The following is a 21,691-nucleotide window of genomic DNA, read 5'->3' as shown; positions in this document are numbered from 1 at the left end:
TTACGATGAGATTTACTAACGTGAATATTAATTAAGAACCTGGATCAATTTAGAACTCAACCCCAACTTAAATGGACTCAATACCTTGACTCATTCCTTTTTATTCTAATAAAGTGCCCAAGCAATTATATTTTTGTTTATTGTTTGGGGGTTAACACTTTTGCAGGCTAATAATGCCCCAACTCTAGGCATCTATTTGGCTATTATGTCCACGCTAACAATTTCGAAAGGAGTAATAATTAGTAAAAGAATTTGAAAAAAAAGTTAATTAAAAGAATATTCAGGAAAACAAAAATTAAGAGATCCATCAAAACCAATAAATTCGTAGCGTTGCGTCTCATTCCCACTCTCACAAACAACCCAACACCTTCGAACGCATATCCCAAACTCACCACAATGGCGACTATCAAGTCCGTCAAGGCTCGTCAGATCTTCGATAGCCGTGGTAATCCTACGGTTGAGGTTCGTTCTCCTCCAAATCTCCGTCCGTTTCAGCCCTTTACGATGTTCCCTATATTACATTCTTCCTTTATCGTTCTATTTCTATGTTAAGTTTGTATATATAACATTCTGATTTCAGACAGGTGTAGTATATTAGTGTAAAATTGGTAATAGTTTAGTTACTACTTGATTTGTACATTGTGTAGGTTGATGTACATTTGTCAAATGGTGTCTGGACTAGAGCTGTTGTTCCTAGTGGTGCATCCACTGGTGAAGTTCTATTTATTTTCCTTGTATTTATTTGAATTTTTATGTACAGCATGTATGGGTTTGGAGTATTTACGCAGACCTGCAAGCCATTGTCACAGGGGCGGAGCTAGCCCATCGGGTACAAGTTAGGCCGAACCCAATCACTTTGGTCTAATCCATGTATTTGTCTTAAAAAATCTATTGAATATGTACAAGTTATAAATTTAGAACCCAGTAACTTAAAATGATTAGAACCCCAAACCTATAAGCTTCAAATCCTGGCTCCGCCTCTGGCCATTGATTTATATTATAAGTATGTTGCCACTAGGCCTTTGGTTTAGCGGTAAGTGCACATCGCAAATTTTTACCATGTCACAGAGACTTGGTATTTAAATGGAAAAGGATAGAGAGGTGGGCCCATTATCCATAAAGTTTGGAACTGTGGGCCACTAGGGATTTCTCATTTGCAAAAAAAATTATATTATAAGCAGTGGCGGAACCAGAAATTTCAGTAAGTGAGTTCAAAATATAAAGAAGTAAACATACGAAAAAGTCAAAGGGATTCAACATCTATAATATATACATAAAAAATAACTGTGACCTGTATATATAATGTAATTTTTCGGCGATTAACTCCCTGGCTCCATCCCATGATTATAAGTATTATAAGATGATGATTGCTTTTAAGTTTTTAGCAAAATGCCATATCTTTTCCGAGTATGGCTTTGTTGATTTCACCCTTTCTTGTTATGAGTTTCTGTCTGGCTGTTTAGATAAGAAGAGTGACCAACCATTGCTCACTTTTTTAGGCAAATGTGTTTAGTATCGGCATTTTCATAGTATTTTCTTGAATTTTAAACCATTTGTATCTATAAGGATATTGCAAGACAATGTACTTTTAATTCGGATGGAAATGTGAAGTGTGTGTGTTTAGTTCTTGACATTGTAGCTTCCTCTGTTCCTAGTACCTTCTATTGAACTCTGTCGAATTCAATTTTGTCGTTCATTTAATAGGAATATATGAAGCCCTTGAATTGAGGGATGGAGGATCCGACTACCTTGGCAAGGGTGTTTCAAAGGTTGGTATTGCATCTCAGAACACATAATTGGTTGATATATCGTTCACTGCTGACTGCTGGTTTGCTCCCTTGTTCCACTCATTTAGGCTGTAAACAATGTCAACTCAATTATTGGCCCTGCTCTTGTTGGCAAGGTATATTTCCTCCTGTAATTTCTTTTACCTTTGAAGAGGATATTTCTTGGAGAATTTGATGGTTATTTGCTTGGTGTGAAAGAACACAATGCTTCTTATTATTGTGTTGAGTAACATTAGCGGATAAAGGTTTCTGTGCCTAATACGCGAGGTTCCCTTGCTTTGTAGGACCCAACTGATCAGACTGGTCTTGATAACTATATGGTTCATCAGCTAGATGGAACTCAAAATGAGTGGGGTTGGTGCAAGCAAAAGGTATCCAAGAATAAGCTTCAACATTAAGTTCACTTGTAAGTTGTAATTGTCAGAAGCGCACAAATTACCAATTTACTTGTGTTGGCTTTTTTGACAGCTTGGTGCAAATGCCATCCTTGCTGTGTCGCTTGCAGTGTGTAAAGCTGGCGCTGCTGTCAAGAGCATTCCACTTTATAAGGTATATTAAACAATTGTTTTTTATAGAATCCAATGATCTTCTGTTGCCAAATAAGCGGAGTCCAAATGGAAAGATATTGACCCCAAACCTCCATCCATTTCTTCTTCAATGTGGGAACATTTTTGTATTTTGAATTTATTGTTCTACGTGTGGGGGTAACAATCTACTGTTTAAAGTTTGCTCAAATAGGTACTATTCCTATTACTATATTAGTTCTCCCCATCATAAGGTAATAGAATCGTGGCCACTTGTTCGCCCAAAAGAGAAAACAAAAGATCCAAACCTCCTTTCTCTTCTTTCCATATATCCAGTCTGAAAAAATATATGATTACGAGTTACAATTTGAGCTGCCTTCTCTTTGCAGCATATTGCCGATTTGGCGGGTAACAAAAAGTTGGTTTTGCCAGTTCCTGCTTTCAATGTCATCAATGGTGGGTCCCATGCTGGAAACAAACTTGCGATGCAGGTATGTATTTTCTCCCATTAAAAGATTTAGTTAAATGATGTTTAGATAAAATATATTCATTATTTGTTATTTACAGGAATTTATGATTCTTCCTGTTGGAGCTTCTAGTTTTAAGGAGGCCATGAAGATGGGTTGTGAAGTGTATCACCATTTGAAGGTTTCACATAGTCGTTCTAGCTTCTATTCCCTTAATATTTATTTGTTTCAAAAGTCAAGTATAGTGGATATGTTTGACAATGTTTGCAGTAAAGAATGAGTTGTTCTTTTCTTTTTCTTTTTACCCTTTTGAGCTCCATTAGGCTAGAAAATATAGTACTCCCTATGTCTTATTTTATGTAACGCTTGTCCCAAAAATCTGTTAGCTTTGTATATTTAAGAACTATTTAATCTTATCCATCTTCGTTGACATAACTTTGTTGGAATCCACTTCATGTAAAAGTTCACCTTTTTCTCAGGAAAGAGAAAATAGTAAAGGATATGTGGAACTCTCACGACTTCTCATTTAATTGTTGTTACCAACGACAATTTTGGTATTCTGCATATAAATAGCTTTTATCAAAGGTCCTTATTTCGTGAAACTCCGGACACATTCAAACACCATCTCATAAAATGTGACTGAGGGGGCATTAAATTTGTTCATAAGCAATCCTTTTTCTCTTACTTATTTCGGTTGCTGATGACAGTTTAATCTAACTCTAGGCTGTGATTAAGAAGAAATATGGCCAGGATGCAACAAATGTTGGTGATGAGGGTGGTTTTGCTCCTAATATCCAGGTGAAGTATAGATTAATGCAGGTATATGGCATACTGTTGAATATTTACCCTTATGCATGACATGATTATGCTTTTGAAAATTCAGGAGAATAAAGAGGGCCTTGAATTGCTAAAGATAGCCATCAATAAAGCAGGTTATACTGGAAAAGTAAGCTCTCAACTGTGTTTTGAATCAGACCTTTTCTTTCCTACTGCTTTTAGATAATGTGGAAGCTAAGATTATCTTCCATTTAGGTTGTTATCGGAATGGACGTTGCAGCATCTGAATTCTATGGGAAGGACAAAATGTATATCTGAACTTCAAAGAAGAGGTATATCCCTGCTGACTAGGCCCTGCTAGTGAATTCAGACAGTAATTTTGGCGTTGCTTTCTTTCATTATTAGTTGATACTCACAGGTTTTTATCTGTACAAAGAACATTGAACTGGATTTTCTGCATTGACATGAATAATCTTGAATCTTGATGGTTCTGAAGCCACATCATTTATAAGATGTGCATACTTGGAAAACTGATAAATTAGATTTTGACCTTTCCCTTTGGTGAACTTTCTTGGAACTCAACAATAGAGATTAAGCAGTAATAACCACTAACTGAGCTGGAAAGTATGCGACTCTTTATTGATGTAGTTTCATGTTTGATTTATTATCTAATCCAATTTGCTTCAATCGTTCATCTTTGCAGAATAACAATGGCTCCCAAAAGATCTCAGGTGACCAGCTCAAAGATTTGTACAAGTCATTTGTGTCTGAGTACCCTATTGTTTCGATTGAAGATCCATTTGACCAAGATGACTGGGAGACCTATGCTAAACTCACTGCTGAGATTGGTGAGAGAGTACAAATTGTGGGAGATGACCTTCTTGTCACCAATCCTAAGGTAAAGTTGAGGCTGCTTACAACTAGCTGTCCTTCCTTGCTTAGAGCTGCATGCTAAAATGTTCTATCATTAAAGATAACGCGTCGAGCACCTCGTTCTTGTGTGCTCGAGCTATTTGCTGCTTGCTTTTCAAAACCATATAGTTATGAGCTGTATATGTGCAGAGAGTTGCCAAGGCAATCCAAGAGAAGATTTGCAATGCCCTTCTTCTTAAGGTATTTGTTGCATCACCTGAGTTAGCCATATTGCTAATGTGTCCGCCTACTTTGGAGATCACGCTGCAATATTTCATTCTGATTTTGTGTGCAGGTTAACCAAATAGGCAGTGTGACCGAGAGTATCGAAGCTGTAAAAAGGTCTAAGCGGGCTGGTTGGGGTGTAATGACTAGCCACCGCAGGTAAGGTCGTAAGGAGATTATGATCCTCAACAATAGGGTTGCAGAAAGAGGAAGTTAGTTATGCTTTGTTATTTATGACACTTGCTAACAGTCTTTGAGTTATTTGGTGCACTGGAGAGACAGAGGATACCTTCATCGCTGATTTTGCTGTGGGTTTGTCAACGGTAATTTTGTTATAAAGGCATTTTTAGCTATTCTAATTGATAGAGTTAACTCAGAATAGTCCTTGGTATCAATCTTGTATTTTCCTGGACTCTTCTAGGGACAAATCAAGACTGGAGTTCCATGCAGATCGGAACGTCTTGCAAAGTACAACCAGGTAGTTATCCCAATAGTACAGTTTACTTTGATGGTATTACATCCTCTGGAACTTCTCTATGTAGTCTCTACACAAGTTCTGATTTCTCGTTCATTCCAACAGCTCTTGAGAATCGAAGAGGAACTTGGGTCAGATGCTGTATAAGCTGGAGCAAGCTTCCGCATCCCTGTTGAGCCCTACTAAACATGAACTGTTAGTCTGGAATGTGAAGGGGACTCTCTTAGGCTGACCAAAATTTCCAATAAGGAAATGGTCATTCTAGGATAGTAACCGATTTTCAAATTTCAACTTTCAGTTTTTATTCTGATATTTTGAGTCTTGACAATTCTGAACTGGGAAAAGGTTCTTGTAGGCAGGGCGTATCTTATTCTGACTGCTGGTTTTGTAACCGGATGTGCAGTTTGTAGACTTGTTGCTCGGGGAGAAAGTTTCATAATTCAATTAAAGATAGATGTTCGACGCTGCTATTGGCATAAAAATCGGTACACCATAAGTTAGCCCAACCCAGTCCTCTCATACTAGGGTTGGCCCCTCGCAGATCTTCCTTTTAACACCTAGGAGCACCCCTTCCTGCATCTCCATACAAACTACGCAAAAAGTAAACTTGGACTTCTTTTCTAAGCGGAGATTTGGACTATATAGACCTAAGCAACCCGCCGACAGTTATCGTTGTTAGTACATGTATAATCAAAGGCTTACCATCTCAACAGTTTCTCTTGATTTAATTGAATATTTTGTACTAATACTCTCTTAGAAAATTTCATTGATTTATATTTGTTCATCAAATTTTGTGTTTGATAAAAGTGGCATGTTGTATTATAGTCTATATGTTTCATATTATTTCACATATTCACCAAAGCCGACTTGAAAAAGATAAGTAACGACTTAAAACCAAATTTTAATAAGTTTTTTTGAACTTATTGTGTATGTTTTCGTCCGAATGTGTAATAGTTAACCATTTTCCATGCTTTTTTTCCATTCACAAAGACTTATGTAATATTTAAAAAAAATCAAAGATAATGTAATATTTAATTTTTTGAAATTCTCATCGCCTAGTAATCTCAATCTTCTTACCACTAAATGACAAAAATAATTCACTATATTTTGAAAAGTTCAAATTTATTTTGAAGCAAAACCATATCGTCGTACATTTTTTAAACTCTCATGTCTAGTAATTTCATTTTTTTACCACTAACTAGAATAGTAATACTTTCATACATTTAAATAGTTCAAATTTATTTTAAAGTGAAAAATGATTTGGTCCACTTGATGCCTTTAACTTTTGGGACTTAAACAAATGTTTTAATGGCACTTGGCTTGAAAGGCCCTTGCTGATCACCCTTTAGTATAAGAGATTTTTACTGTATATGAAACTTTATTACCATCATAAATCATATTTTTAATTCCTTATCTTTGAAATTTACTTCACACTTCAAGCCTAGGTTAGAACTAGCAAAATACGTAATTCAAGTTATAAAGGAGATTTTTCTATTAATTTATTTTCCTGAAAATAAAAAATGTTTTGCAAGGGATCTTTACGCAAAGAGCTGTCTATATTCAATATTTACTTTTTCTAGTCATATATATTTTATACATTGATTATACATACTTATACATATATAATACATAAATTATGCTTATATTATACCTTCACGACCTATTTTCAGTTTAAGCGGTTGATTGGAATGCTATTTGGGTTAATTTTTCAAAATTTTATAGTTGATATGAAAGTAGAATCCTTGTGTGAAGTGTTGGACACAATTAAATATATCTGAAAATAATGAAAATATTCATTGTTTACATTTATAGCCATATACATAGTTTATTTATACATTGATTATACATAATTATACACATATAATATATAAATTATGCTTTTATTATACCTCCACTGTCTATTTTCAGTTTAAGCGGTTGGGTGGGCAGTTATTTGGGTTAATTCTTCAAAATTTTATAGTTGATATGAAAGTAGAATCCTTGTGTGAAGTGTTAGACACAATCTTGGATATATCTGAAAATAATGAAAAATAAAAATAGAAAAAGCTAAGCTACCAAGCGTGAGTTCAAATATTAGAAAAGGAGTAAAGTTTTAGACAAAAGAAAGAAAATAGATTATTTTTTTAAAAAAAAAAAAAGAAGAAAAAACATGCTGGCTATGGGGTTCGAACCCATGCGCACTTATGTGCAGAAGATCTTAAGTCTTCCCCCTTAACCTCTCGGGCAAACCAGCTCTTATGATTTGGTTTGTTGCTAAAAATATATATTATCAGTTAATATATTACTTATATTTTGAAATCTTCGTGTGTGTCTATGTTTACTTCGTTTTGAAAGTTTGTCTTACTAACAGAGAACTACTCTTTTAGATCTTCATTTAACTATAACTACCAATTTTGACATTAACTTGATGAGTAATCTTATTACGTTCTTTGTTTGTGTGAAAATAATAAAACTTGAAAGCGTTGTCCACTCAAAAAGATTTTAAAAAGAAAAAAGTGGAAAAGAAGAGAGATAAAACTTCGAACTCAACTATTTCAATAACTCGCTTTTTATTTCTTATTTTTTGGGTTGGTTTATTGCCTTATTGGTGTTTTGCCTTATTCTCTGAAATTTTATTTGCACTTGTTTTGATGCACATTACTGACATTTTTCTGAATGGTTTTTTGTATTCACACGGGTTATTCAAACGCATATTTGGCTTTATTGATCTGATTATTTTATGAATTGTTGGCACGCACACCAGCTGTATTATCCAAATATCCACACCAACAGTCTTGTTTGGCCAAGTTTCTTTTTGAATAATGGCGTTTTTTTGTTATGTGAAAAGTGTTTTTTAATTAAAGTTAAGGAACAAAATATTTTTGAATAGAAGTAGAGTTAATTTTTGAGAAAAGGAAAAAAATAGTTTTTCCTAAAGGTACTTTTGAGAAAAATATACTTAAAAGCTTAGTCAAACACTAATGACCGCTCAAATTATTTAGTCAAATACAAATTACTTCCCACCAAATATATTTTTTTTAAAAACACTTTTCAAAATAAATTGGCTTCTTTGCCTCAATTTCTCTCAGTACTGACTACTACCGTTTGGTTTCTTTTCCCTTTAGGACACACTGATCGTACTACATAAAATGAAGGAAAATGCAGGTGAGTTCACCAATTACATATTTGCTACTTGCGATCTTACACTACATTTTTTCTATTTTAGTTTGTTCCAAAGAAATGCCTATCTATTTGTATAAGGTCTTCGTTGTTTGTAGCATTTTGTTCAAAAGAAACACATTTCTAACTTAAGCTTTCCATTTTGGAGTATCATAAATTCAAAACAATATATATTAGTATAACATTTCCAATCAATATATATTGTTAATTTTGTAAAGTACTTTTTTTCCAAATAAAATTTGTTTCCAAGAACAACTCAAATTTTGCTTTCTCCCCACAGCCAAAAAAATTAAGTCTACAACTCAATCAGTTTTTCCTATATATACATAAGCACTTTTATTCCCCAAGAACGTGGTCAGACAGAAACCACATCCTTAAAGAGAATATGGGATCTGGAAATATCAAGTAAAGAAACAGATAATCACATGCTCTGCAGATGCGGCAACTCGTCAAGCAGCAAAAATATAAGCACACAACAAAATACCAATAGGTAACGACCATTAATTTGAATCGATTCTCAACCAACATAACAGTCAACATCGAAATAAAAATAAACCTTCACTAGTACCAGTATGCAGCAAAATTGGACCTAACTCTTGCTTTACATAGGGTAAACCAACGAAAGATGTACTTACTAAATACTAACACACTCTTCTGATTATCATTCCTCCAACGTTGACAAAACAAAACTAACATCTCCAGGCAAACGATTCTACACCAATTTACTTCCCGACACTATGCTTAGCTTTTGAGTGAGATTCCAGAGCAGTTTCAGAACCAAAAGTCCTGCAAGGAGAAATACATGAATCCAGGGAACAACCTAATGCTCCTAAAATAAATAAAACCGCATTGAAGTTACCTGCTGCACGTCTTGCAGGCAAGAGATCCGCCAGATTTTGGAGTCTGGTTTGACTTGTTTCCAGAAGTCTTACCAGCCTGTTTTGAGGGGTGAGGCGTTGCCACATGGACAGCACCTTTCTTACCATCTAAACCACCCAAAATAAAATACTCAGGAACAAGATAATTTAATCCCATATTAACTTTGGTGAAGATGCAAAAAATGAGCCACTTGCTTTTGTAATATATATATATATTGAACATTAGAGTCAGATTCTCATATTCCCAAGGAATCAAAGGTTATTCCAGTTTCTGGTCCAATTTTCTCATGCAAATCCAAAGGACAGCAGCAGACAGTCCAACATTAGAAAATGCATATCAAAGATTAACATTAAGGTGACAAAAACTAACCAGTCTTTTGAGGTGTTGCAAATTTTGCCTTTTTATCGGGTGCAGGAGTTTTTATAGCTGAATCTGATGGTCGCTTTTTGCTAGGCTCAGCCTATAAAAGAAAATTGACCCAGGTACTGTTAACCCACCTTCCTGCTCAAGAAATTCAGGAGAAAAGAGAGGACCAATAACTACGAGCTACCTTCTTTGGTGTCTCCTCATCAGATTGATCTTCATCACTATCATCTTCATCCTGAACAGAGAATAGTCTATTAAAAAATGCCAATGGAAAGAAAGCATATATCACTAGAAGTGATATCAATGAACCCACATTTAATTAGCAGGAGTACAAAAATATGGAAGCTATGTTATGCAGAACAAAATTTCTTTTGCATTGTGGTTAATGCTTCAGACTGCTGAAGCAACAATTAAGACTATTCGCATAGACCAGAGGATGATCTAAAGCTCAAAACAGATGCAGCGTTCTGCCTTTTCAACATGCACCACAACATTCAAAAACAATCTGATAATCATTTTGATAGCTGTTTTATTGGCAAAAACAATGGCCTAAAGCTGACAATCGCATTTCGGCCCTTTGTTCCTTAAACCAAATATTGGTTGTTATTGGCTACTCGAAAATATGTTAAATAGCAACCAAAGAAATTAAATTGGTTATTGTTTTCTGAAGACCAAACGCAAAAAATATCCTTTGGGAAATAAAATCCAATGCAACTTTATAAAGCTGACCAAGCTCCAAATCTTAAAAAATGAAATCTTGAAAGATCACTCAAATACCAGAGGTTGAATAACCTAATGAAACAACTGACTGAAAATTGTTCAACAAGCTCAAACAAGTATAAACCATTTTTTGTGCTTAACCTAGAGTCTAAGAACCTTGGATGATAACATGCATTACAACAACACTTTTAAGGCATTGAGCATGTATTAGAAAATCATACCTCCCCCATCTCAGAATCTTCTTCATCCTCAGACGTATCATCTTCATCACTGCTATCATCTTCATCATCCGCCTTTGCATCTTTACTAGGTTCCGCAATCTTCACCTTCTGCTTACCTGAAGCAGAATCGTTTGCACTAGCCTTAGCTTCAGACTTTCCTGTTTGGCGTGTAAGGCAATACTTCAGAACTAAAATGTATGGTACATCTAAGAAATAGCTCAACAAAAATATTTTCCTTACCAGTGTTGGCAAGAGTAAGGGGTATTTCCTCATCAGACTCTGAACAATAAAATAACAATTAAGTCATGACCTAATCCATTGAAGCTTAAATAAGCTCAAACAAAGATGTTAACTTACCATCTTCATCTTCCTCCGTGTCACACAGAAATATAGTCAAGGAAACAAAAAGATTTTGACAACTATACCTTCTTTCAATGGAAAGAAAGGAAATTGTAGAAAGATAGAGTAGTTAACAGGCGATGAAAAGGATATTGCTCGTATGGGTTAGCTGCCTTGTATCCAAAGAAGTAGACACTACCATTTTTCCAGTTGTGTGATAGTTCAAAGTCTCTATCAAAAACTAGGTCAAATTGTTGTTGAGGCAGCTTATCTAAGTTTAGTGTTCCAAGAGCAAGTTTCTTGCCATCAACATTCACAGACAAGCATACAGGTTCTGATCCTTTATCCTTTTTTGCCTCACCAAGAGATGCCTACAAAGAGGAATACATTGATAGAATACAAAAATGAGATGTCTACAAGGTACAAGCTATATCAAATGAATTTGCCTATCAAATTCGTGACAACTTAAAATACCTGTGAAAGATGCAAAACCATATCATCCCCGGGTTGTACAGTTAAAGGTTGTCCACTTTTCACCTCAGCACCTAAATGACAGTAAGTTTAGAAAAACTGCACTTGCACAATTCCAATACAACGCGGGAAAGAAACACATTATCGATGAAGTATCAACAGTATAGCACAAAGAACAAGAAAGAAAAATGTTTGACAATACAGTTATTACACAAGAGTTGAGGCAGGAAAATACATTCAAATTGTATTAGAAATCCAATAGAGCTTCTGATGTACTGGTTTTTGAGCTATATAACAAACATCAAGGCACATTGTCATCTAAGTAAAGTAGAAAGAACTCCAATATAAAAATGAAGAGTCGAGGCACTTTTGCGTCAAACACTTAGGATTCCAAGAAAATGATTCTGAAAGAGATAAATCAAATACCTTTTTTGATAAGGTAAATTATACTATTAACAATGGGAAGAATCCTGTATACCAAAAAGTAGAGAACCTACAACAGCACGTGGTTCTCTACGAAAGACACCCAATCATCTATACAAGTAGGGATCTCATGGGTGCACCAAAAAGCAATCAAAAACAAAAAGGCTATTCCTCAAATGTACAAAATCATTTTCAATCCCCTCAAAAGCTCTCCTATTCCTCTCATTTCATACAACCCACATGAGAGCTAACAGAGCAACCTCTTATGCCTTGTCTTCTAAATCAAATACCTTATCATAGCCTATTATATCGTAGGTATGGAAAATGAACCCAAAGGACAAAGTGATGACAGATTTTATGCCCAATTTGCAACATAAACACACCATATTTCAGGATCATTATGTACAGTTGCACAGCCTTGCATTTTGACAAGGGGATTCAAAAAAAATCACTTTTTGAATAATATTCCCTTATAGCATAATATTCCCTTATAGCAATTCAAAAGTTTATATATATATATATATATATATATATATATATATATATATATATATACGCACAAAAAATTATTTTCTAGCTGTTTACGAAAAAAAAGTTTTCTAGGGGCCCACCCCTTTAGATGCCAAAGCAGAATCTACTCATATAAGGTCAGCCTTGCACTATAACACAAGCATTTTCTAGCTGCTTATTCTCGGTCTCTACAATGTCGAGCATGCAAAATATAGAACCATTAAAAAAAATTACACAGTCCGAGAAGCTATCACAAAACAGTAAATAATCCAAAAAATGCACAATAAATTAAATTTATCAACATCAAAAACATAAGAAACAATGAAAAGATTGAAATAGCAGATAAATAGACTGTGATGAAACGTATAATCAAACCAATAACATCTAACACAAAGGAGAAAACTAAATATAACGAAAAGGCATCGAGGAATACAGATTATTAAAATTAATGAAATGATAGACAGAGAGAAAAGGCAAATAGATTGAGAGAGTACTGTACCCCAGAATTCCATTGCTGATTCGAGAAAAGAGAAATATAGATAAAACTCTAGGGTTTTAGAGAGAGAGAGAGAGAGAGAGAGAGAGAGAGAGATGGAAGTGTTAGGGTTGGGAAGTGTAGGTTTATAAGCGGGAGACTCGAGTTGGGCTATGATTACTAGTCTGCTCAAATAGTGTTGGGAAAAAGGCTAAAATTGACCATGTACATTGTTTACCTTAATCCTCGTTTCGAATTCGGTCCAAGACTATATTCTACTGTTAGCAAAGTAAACATATTCACCCTTTATGCTGACGGAATTTCATGTGGCGCCGGTCCCATTATTAAAACCCCATCAAATATATATTCTCTTTGATTTATCTGCCCCCGGGTATTATTCTTACCCGTTTAACATTAATCTGAATCATACGAACTTAAGAAGGTTAAACGGGTATGAATAATTTTCGAGACAGATAAATAAAAAAGGATATGTATTTGGTGGGATTTTAATATTGGGACCGGTGTCATGTGAAATTTCGTTAGCGTCAAGGGTGAATGTGTTTACTTTGCTAACGGTAGGGTTAGTCTTGGACTGAATTCGAAACGAGGGATTGATGTAAACAATAGACGAAAGTACCGGGGCAATTGTAGCCTTTTACCCAATAGTGTTTGGTATGAGAAAATCATTTCTTAGTGTTTTGTTATTCCATTTTCTATTAAAAAGCAGGAAAATGTGAAAATAATTTTTTATATAACTTACTATGTAACTTCTAACTTCATATTAATTGATCTAATAACTAACGCTAAAATATTATTATTATTTTTTATTCAAAGATTTTATCAAGATATCATACGTTTGGTAATATCATTAATTTTTAACATATATTTTTAAAAAATTATGTTTTTATCCATCAACTAAATATTAGAAAAATACAAAAAAGTATTTGTATTTTTTGCATTGTACAAAACGCACTCATTTTGTCTGTTGTTTTTTTTCTTCCTTGACGATACAAATTTCATGTATGATCGCGGATTCATAAAATTATATTTTTGTCATTATTAAATTAAATTAAATACATATAGAATTCTTATAAAAATGACTAAAATATCAAATTTTCAATGTCACTCACCATATGAGTTGAGTAAATTCTACATAAGAAAAAAAAAATAGCATATAAATTTTAAATATTTATGTTTAAATAAAAGACAACTAAAACATTTACAAATAAAACAATTGCCAAGGTTTATTATCAAATGACTCTATCATACAATAAATGTCTGTTAAATTTTCTTATTGTCCCCTTTCTACCCTGATGTGGTGGAATAAAAAATCTAAAAATAAAAAATTATTGCATTATGTAAGTGTTTTTTTCTTTCGTAACGTGAGGTAGAATTTATAATACTTGAACTTTGACATGGCAATGACGTAGTATAATTAAGCTTCTAATTGTTTGTATTATCAAAGCCATTCACAAGTAATTCGTATCTTAATATGACAAAAAGTAGTTTTGTAATTTTATAATTAAAAATGAGAAAAATTAAGTCATCAAACATGAGATTATAAGTGAAACTGTTGTGAGGATAATGCCCAAACCCACTCAAACTTGGATAGATAGGGATGGATATATGGCAATGTAGAAAGGGATTTTTTCGTTCATATACACTATTTGAAACTTTATTATCAAAAATGTCCACGTTTAGTTATTTACCCGACCTAAACAGGTTTTATCTATAAAATATATACATTTATTTAAAATAAAATCCTTTCTGCAGTAGCCTTCCTTTTTAGACGCGGAATTTTGGGATCGCGTAGGATTCTTCAGATATTTTACCGATGCAATCATCGCACGTTAATCAAGCCAATGTACTTCTAGAATCCTGCTATTACGTCGATTTTCTCTGATTATCATCGCACCATAATCAAGTTCTATTCTCTAGTTTTCTCTGTTTCCTCTGGTGTTCCATAAGCGAAAGTTTTGAAAAAAAATTACAAATAATTATCTACAATTGTATTGAATTTCGTTACATAATGTCAAAATCAGTGATTATGCTTCAGCTAAATAGTCACTAGGATAGCATTGGGAGATACAAAGATTTTAATATTGATGAAATTGTAGTCAGCGAGGATTTAAATTATAGTCAATTGAATTATGCAATTGCAGAGCATCTAAAGATCGATACCTCCGCAAAAATTATCGAAATCACATACACTGTCAACGAACGTTGTCCTCCAATAAAAATTCGGAACAATTTGGGAGTTCGAGTATACATGGAGACGAAAAAGGAAAACAAAAGCTTAGGAATGTATCCACTGTGTATAACAATACGTGATTCCAATTTGGAATGCAGTATCTCTAATTCAAGCACAATTGTAGGTTTGCTTTATTTTTTCACTAGTGATGTTTTGTTAGTTTCATGTGTTCTATAATTTTTTTACAATGTATCTACAATGATGCTACATAACAAATGTAATTCAACTGTTATGTCTATTGAAGTATTAAATTTCATGTGTTCTACAATTTTACTACAACCTATCTACAATGTAGGTCTGAATTGTAGATACTTTTAATTGAGTGCAAGTTCATCCGATTATCGTATGTGTAATGTGGTTCAATTGTCAAGCAATTGTAACAAAATTGGAGAAGTATCAGGAACAGTGAAGTTGATTGATAGGCCAACATCTCCGGCAATTGTGGAATATGAAAGTATCATCATAACAGAACATGAGCCAAAATGTTATTGAAGTAAGACAAGTCTACCAATACAAGCAAACAATTGTCAGTGCAATGAAGCATTATTATGTCATGAATAAGTTTTAACTTAGGGTGAAAAGGTCTAGCGCAAGAATGTAAGAACAGTTCAATTGTCAAATTTATTTTTTTGTTTAATTTGTAGTTTTTTTGTATAATTTGTAGTTTCTTTGTATTTAATTTGTAGTTTTTTTTGTATATAAATTAGTTTAATATAAGATTTTTGTGCTTAAGCAGCCTCTTATTATGTAGCTACATTTTTCATCACATTTTTAAATTTATTTTTATTCTGTAACTACTGCCTCGTATGTGTTGGGGACAATTGTACATGGCACTTCAAGTCCGCCAGCATAAACGAATCAACATTATTCAAGGTTCGAAAATTCAATAACTTGTACACGTGTTCTTTGATGGACAATACATACATACAACGCAAACCTACTGCCATGGTAGTTGGTGGTATGGTTATACCAAAATATGTGGATCCTAAGACAATATACACACCAAAAGACATACAAACTGATATGTTGTCAGAACATGGTGTGAACTTAACATACATGCAATGTTGGAGAGCAAAGAAAAAGGCTTTGGAATTTTTGAGAGGTCATCTTGCTGATTCCTACAGTCGTTTGCCAAGTTATTTGTATATTCTGGAGAATACATATCCGGAGCCGGTAGTTAAATTATAGAAGACTGAAGATGACTGTTTCTTGTACGCATTTGTTGCACTTAGTACGTCCATAAAGGGCTGGGAGTATTGTAGGCCAAATGTAGTAATTGATGGCACCTTCTTGAAGTCGGCATATATGGGAATAATGTTAACAGCTAGCACAATGGATGCATCATGCATTGTAGGTTAATTGTAGAAATATTGTTATAAAGTTGTTTTTCAGTATGTATTTTTTATACTCTCAAGTTTTATTACAAAAATTGAATTTCTTTTTGTCACTTGTGCGATAGGTAGCATATTACCATTGGCATACGCTGTTGTTGATTCAGAAAATGATGCATCATGGACGTATTTTTTGAGCAATTCAAACATGCGTATGGTAAAAAAACAAATATGTGTGTTATTTCGGACCAGAGTGAGAGTATCTTGGAGGCAACATCTACTATTTATACCGGCATGCCACATTATGCTTGCATGTGGCATATTTGGACAAATGTAAGGTCAAGGTTCAAGAAGGGTCATCTAAATATAAGCGGATTGTACTATGCCACGGCAGAATCATACACGCTTGATGAATTTAATGAAAGAATGTCACAGATTGAAGAGATCGACACGCATGTTAAAGCATACCTATACGATATTGGCTATCACATATGGTCTCGGGTACATGCTACAGTGAACAGAACGTGGACGATGACATCAAATATTGCAGAGTCATTGAATGCGGTAACAAAAGATGCAAGAGAGTTGCCCGTAGTAGAACTATTATAGTACATGAAGACTCTTCTTGAACGTTAGACTAATGAAAAGTTATTGAAAGCAAAGGGGTAAGTTCACATACCTGGGGAAAAAATACAACAAAGAGTTGGAGGACAACATGACATTATCGCAGAAGATGAGAGTAAGCTATAGCCAATAACATCAGATAATTGATTCCATCAAACTAAATATATACTGTTAATTGTAGATAAAGTGTTGTATAATTGTAGTTATTTTATATATGTTGATGTCAACTTGTTGTGTGTTTGTAATGAAATTGTAGGTGAGGGATTCCACGTATTACATCCATATTTTGATAGATGGTGCAAAACAAAAGATGTAGTTGTGGACAATTTCAGCTTGATGAACTTCCTTGTGCACATGCTTCGGCAGTTTTGAGGCACAAGAACGAGTCTTATTAAAACTATTATTCTCCTTATTACACGAGGGAATGCCTTTTGCATACTTATGAAATACCAAAGCAAATGGAATGTGCCACAACATATAGCTGAAGAAGTTGTAATACCACCTACTGGGAAAAGACAGCCATGGAGACCTAAAAAGCAAAGATACAAACCATATTATGAAGTAAATGCAAAGAAGTACAAGGTTTCACGTGGCAACTACGGACTAGAAGGGCATAACAAAAGATCTTGTAAGAATACTCCCAAAAGGAAATAAAAATTGATACAGTCACAAGATTTTTTTCCCCTAAGTACTATTTAAGATAATATGTAGTTTAAGCTATGAAGTTGTATTTGTTCTATTCTGGAGAATTATAGTTGAGGTGTAATTGTGTTGCTAATTTGAATAAAGACTGTCTCCTATAACGAAATGTTTTCAACTCTTAATGCAATTGGTTTGTAGCTGTCTTGTTCAATTACTGAGTTTATTTATTTCAGCCTTTCCTAACAACACTGCTTAAAATTGAATGGATTATGTATTTTTTGTATATTAGTTGTAGACATAATTGTAGTTAAACTGTAAAGAAATTATATGCTAAGAATATCGAGATCAAGTACTAACAAATTTCAACCAAAAAAAAAACACGGATATTTTCTATTCTAAGTAGTAGAATTATGGACAGAATAACAAAACAAAAGGTGAAACAATTGTAGCACAAATCTGCTACAAATAAATTGCAGCTGACTTGTTCTTAGTTAACAATTTGTCTACAACTTTACTACAAACCAGCTACAACTAAACAATTTAACTACAATTTTTCTATAGAAAAGGACAACTAATTCATCCTTTTTCGGACTTGTGTTCTCTCATTCACAGTTGATGCACATTTCTTCTTGCTAATCTGCCAGTCACCTCACTTTCACTAATTGCACCAAGCTCTTGCTTTTTTCTAGCATAATCCCAAAGTAACGCTCCATAGCGTTTATGGTATTGATCAATATCAGAAAAGTCTTCCTTTGAAATCGCTAGCTCTCCAATGCTGACATATTCTGTAAATGCCGCCACGTATACACCACAGTCGCTGCAAAAAAAATGTAGGGAAAAAGATTTAGCATTCATTGTAAAATAAAATTTGTCAAATAGATAGAAGGAAAATAGTTTTTTCATACAATGATTCCTCTTTTTGTTGGGGTATCTCACCGACCAACCACTGAATGTCAAGAGGGTCAGTAACACCTTTTTCAATGTATACCTTTGTGTTCTTGTAGTTGATACCTGGACACTTGCCATAGAAGTCGGTGCATGACAAGTAGAGGGGGATCATAACAACAAACTTATTGACAATAGATTCAACAAGGTTGTAATTTCGTGAAAAGACCATAGAATCATAAACATATAGAACCCTCTCGGTAATGTCAAATACAAACAACAACCAATGAAATTTTTTCACAATGTTTATGGGCATAATCATAAAATCAACTTTATCCCATTCAACATTTGCAAGTAACTTGTACCCCAATATGTATTATGATACGACTTCCTGGGGTTTGATAACATCAAGCTTCTTATCGGCATGAGCATTAACGTACCTCTGATAAATTTGTTCAATTCTAGTCTTGAACATACAGTCAATGGTTGTAAACCGTGTTTTGTTACGAGGACCATACTTTCCTCTTTTCCTTAAATAGTATAAAATAACATCAATGTGCTGCAAAAAACAGATTTCATTATTTCTCAATGCTTCATACGATTTAACTATAATTTTTAAACAAAAAAACTACAAACTTCTTAAATTATAGAATACTACAGCTAATTATTAAATTTTGTCAGGGTATGTGTTTACCGTGTCGTTGAGGACTTGCCCAGGATGTGCCAAAGTATAAAATCACTCATTTTTATCAACTTTCTCCACTCCAAGATCATACCACGATTTAATCTGGTTATCTTTTAAATAATAAGGCGCCTTCCTCTTATTTAAACACATAGCAATTACAATTAATATGTAGTTTCAACTGGAAATCCAAAAATTGAATGCACTCGAAAATATGTAAAATTGTATAATCTAACCTTTTTGAAACCGTATCGGTACCAAAGTATAACCACTTATTGAATACTTCCAACAAGTCAGGATCAACATCGTCGCCAATAACCCCAGTAAATGGATGCTTGATGAGGAAAATTGGAGGTCCAACAGAAGTACTCCCCCAGAACTGTAAAAAGGGAGAAAAGGGGATCTGGTATACTTTCCAGGCTGCCTTATTCTTCCTTGATGCACATGGGTTGCTTCATCTTCATTAAGCTCGCCGAACTTAACAACTTGGGAGAAGTTCTCTGGCAGCTCAAAATCATCAAGTGTTACTTCCCCTTTTCAGACCTGGAGTCATTGTCCGAATCACCTACATTAATGTAGTCGTATGTTTCACCTTCAAAATTTAAAACAAAAGAACAACATTGTATGTTGCATCAGTTCTTTTTGGAAAATTGAAACTTATATAAAACCTGTTTTTTTTCCTATAATTATATTGTAACATATAATACCACTGAAATCTTCACAACAATTGTCTCCTTGTTGTATAATGTTTTTCTTGTTGAATGAGAGATTGCATTTTTGTAGTCTCCTTCTCATCATTTAAATGCTCTCTTGGAATGTGTCACGATCCAAAATCTCACCCATCGTGATGGAGCCTATCTCGATACCTGGCAAGCCGATAACATCAATAGCCCACAGTTTCTTTTAAATACTGAAAACATAATAATAATTAATTAAGGGAAAAACTCCCACCAATATTGAATATAAATTTACTCCCAAAACCTGGTGTCACTGGGTACATGAGCATCTATACATTACAAGTATGAAAAATACGGTCTATAATAGTCTAAGACCAAATACAGTAAACAAGGAGATAGGGAAGGAGAGACAAGGTCTACGAAACACGACAGCTATCTCTGAATCTCCGAAAAATCAACTGTGTGAAAGAATCAATACCCACTATGTCCGGGATCACCTGGATCTGCAAACGAAGTGCAGGGTGTAGTATGAGTACAACCAACTCAGTAAGTAACAATAACAAATAAGGAACTGAAAGTAGTGTTGAGCTTCTCAGCTAAGTCCAAATATAATACTTTCCAATATAAAATGGTAGGCATGCTCTCAAGTTAAACATTTAAGATTTCACATAAATTTCATATCAAGTTTGACTGAAACAGAAAATAATATTTTTCTGAATTTTCCAAAATAGTGATATATGATAGCTGAAATGCAACAAATAATGAAATCAATGCATCCCCTCACAGTAACAGTCACTATTTTCTCACAGTCACTATTTCCTCACACTTGCTCATTCCTCACAGTCACTCATCACTCGACACTTACACTCGACACTCGAACTCAGTAGGTATATGCGCTTACTAGGGGTGTGTATAGACTCCGGAGGGGCTCCTTCAGCCCAAACGCTATAACAAGCCAATCATGACATATAACAATGAAACATGCTGCGACGTGCAACCCGATCCCATATATATCCTTACAATTAGGCCCTCGGCCTCACTCAGTCAGCAATCTCTCCAGTCTTTCGGGCTCAAGATGTCATGAAAAATAGCCCAAAATGATAATATGATGCATCTACAAATAGCAACAAAGACTGAGATATGATATGAAATGAATGAACATGACTGAGTGTAAAATTACAATTTGAACATATAATTCAACCACATAAATGTACCCAATGGGTACCAATAAATTTTGGCCATAAATCAGTGTTTGGCCATAAATTTTAAAAATTTCACTTGAAGATGAATTTTGAAATTTTTCGAAAATTTGAAAAACTCAAAAAAGATATTTTTCAAAAATTTCACTCATATCACTTACAAAAATTAAAAAACAACCCCAAATTATATTCATGTCTAGACACAACTCTAGTTTTCAAATACAGTTTTCAGTGGAAAAATATTTCGCTTTTCCCTGGAATTTTACAATTGTTATGTCCAAATGCCCACTAACACTTTGTCTGGATCATTGTTACCCATCGTTTTATAATGTATCGTATTGTACTGTACTGTATTGTATCGTATCGTTTTATGAATACAATGTTTGGATAGACTGTATTGTTTATTGTTGTTAAATAACATTTTGCTGTTTGGTTTGACTGTATCGTACTGTACAGTAACTGATAACTTTACTAAAATCCCTCAATTATTTTAAATATTTAATTTATCAAGAATTACACATAATTTATTTTTAAGAAAATCACTTTCTACTAATTTATTATCAATTATGTCTTATGTATAAGTTAAGCAATTAAATTCATGCAAATCCTATCGAAATTAGTGGAACAAGTTAATAATATTAAAAATAATAATAAATACACTATGTTCATA

General features: G+C 33.9%; 1 protein-coding gene, 1 non-coding gene and 1 pseudogene across 4 annotated transcripts; 1 reads left to right on the top strand and 2 right to left on the bottom strand.

Moving 5' to 3' along the window:
- Positions 1 to 215: 215 nt before the first annotated feature.
- LOC104098816 (enolase-like) lies at positions 216 to 5,649 on the top strand (annotated as a pseudogene).
- A 1,668-nt stretch (positions 5,650 to 7,317) lies between these two features.
- Positions 7,318 to 7,400, bottom strand: TRNAL-UAA (transfer RNA leucine (anticodon UAA)). The gene has a single exon. It is a non-coding gene; the product is annotated as a tRNA-Leu (tRNA).
- Positions 7,401 to 8,802: 1,402 nt separating this feature from the next.
- On the bottom strand, positions 8,803 to 12,926 carry LOC104098817 (histone deacetylase HDT1-like). 3 transcript variants are annotated; one of them, XM_009605646.4, is made up of 10 exons: positions 12,755 to 12,926; positions 11,326 to 11,396; positions 11,005 to 11,222; positions 10,870 to 10,886; positions 10,753 to 10,791; positions 10,513 to 10,670; positions 9,756 to 9,806; positions 9,575 to 9,665; positions 9,186 to 9,312; positions 8,803 to 9,112 (listed from the first exon to the last, which is right to left on the bottom strand). In XM_009605646.4, the coding sequence occupies exons 1-10, from the start codon at positions 12,765 to 12,767 to the stop codon at positions 9,049 to 9,051; spliced, it is 849 nt and encodes a 282-aa protein (XP_009603941.1). In that variant the 5' UTR covers positions 12,768 to 12,926; the 3' UTR covers positions 8,803 to 9,048. The 3 variants fall into 3 exon arrangements, with proteins under 3 accessions (XP_009603941.1, XP_009603942.1, XP_033512682.1); XM_009605647.4 differs by having other exon boundaries at positions 10,513 to 10,628; positions 12,755 to 12,921; XM_033656791.2 differs by lacking the exon at positions 10,753 to 10,791 and having other exon boundaries at positions 10,513 to 10,628; positions 12,755 to 12,921.
- Positions 12,927 to 21,691: the final 8,765 nt, after the last annotated feature.

This window comes from Nicotiana tomentosiformis, chromosome 2 (genome assembly GCF_000390325.3).
Source record: "Nicotiana tomentosiformis chromosome 2, ASM39032v3, whole genome shotgun sequence".
Lineage (NCBI taxonomy): Eukaryota > Viridiplantae > Streptophyta > Magnoliopsida > Solanales > Solanaceae > Nicotiana > Nicotiana tomentosiformis.
The sequence above is the reverse complement of the archived record's forward strand: the minus strand, read 5'-3'. Positions and strand labels throughout refer to the sequence as shown.

Excerpts from the sequence above, each read along its gene's own strand:
- LOC104098817 (XM_009605646.4), bottom strand. Across the intron at positions 11,223-11,325 it reads TGGTTTTGCATCTTTCACAG|GCATCTCTTGGTGAGGCAAA; the intron begins GTATTTTAAGTT and ends TCCTCTTTGTAG. Across the intron at positions 9,313-9,574 it reads TGCAACACCTCAAAAGACTG|ATGGTAAGAAAGGTGCTGTC; the intron begins GTTAGTTTTTGT and ends TGGGTGGTTTAG.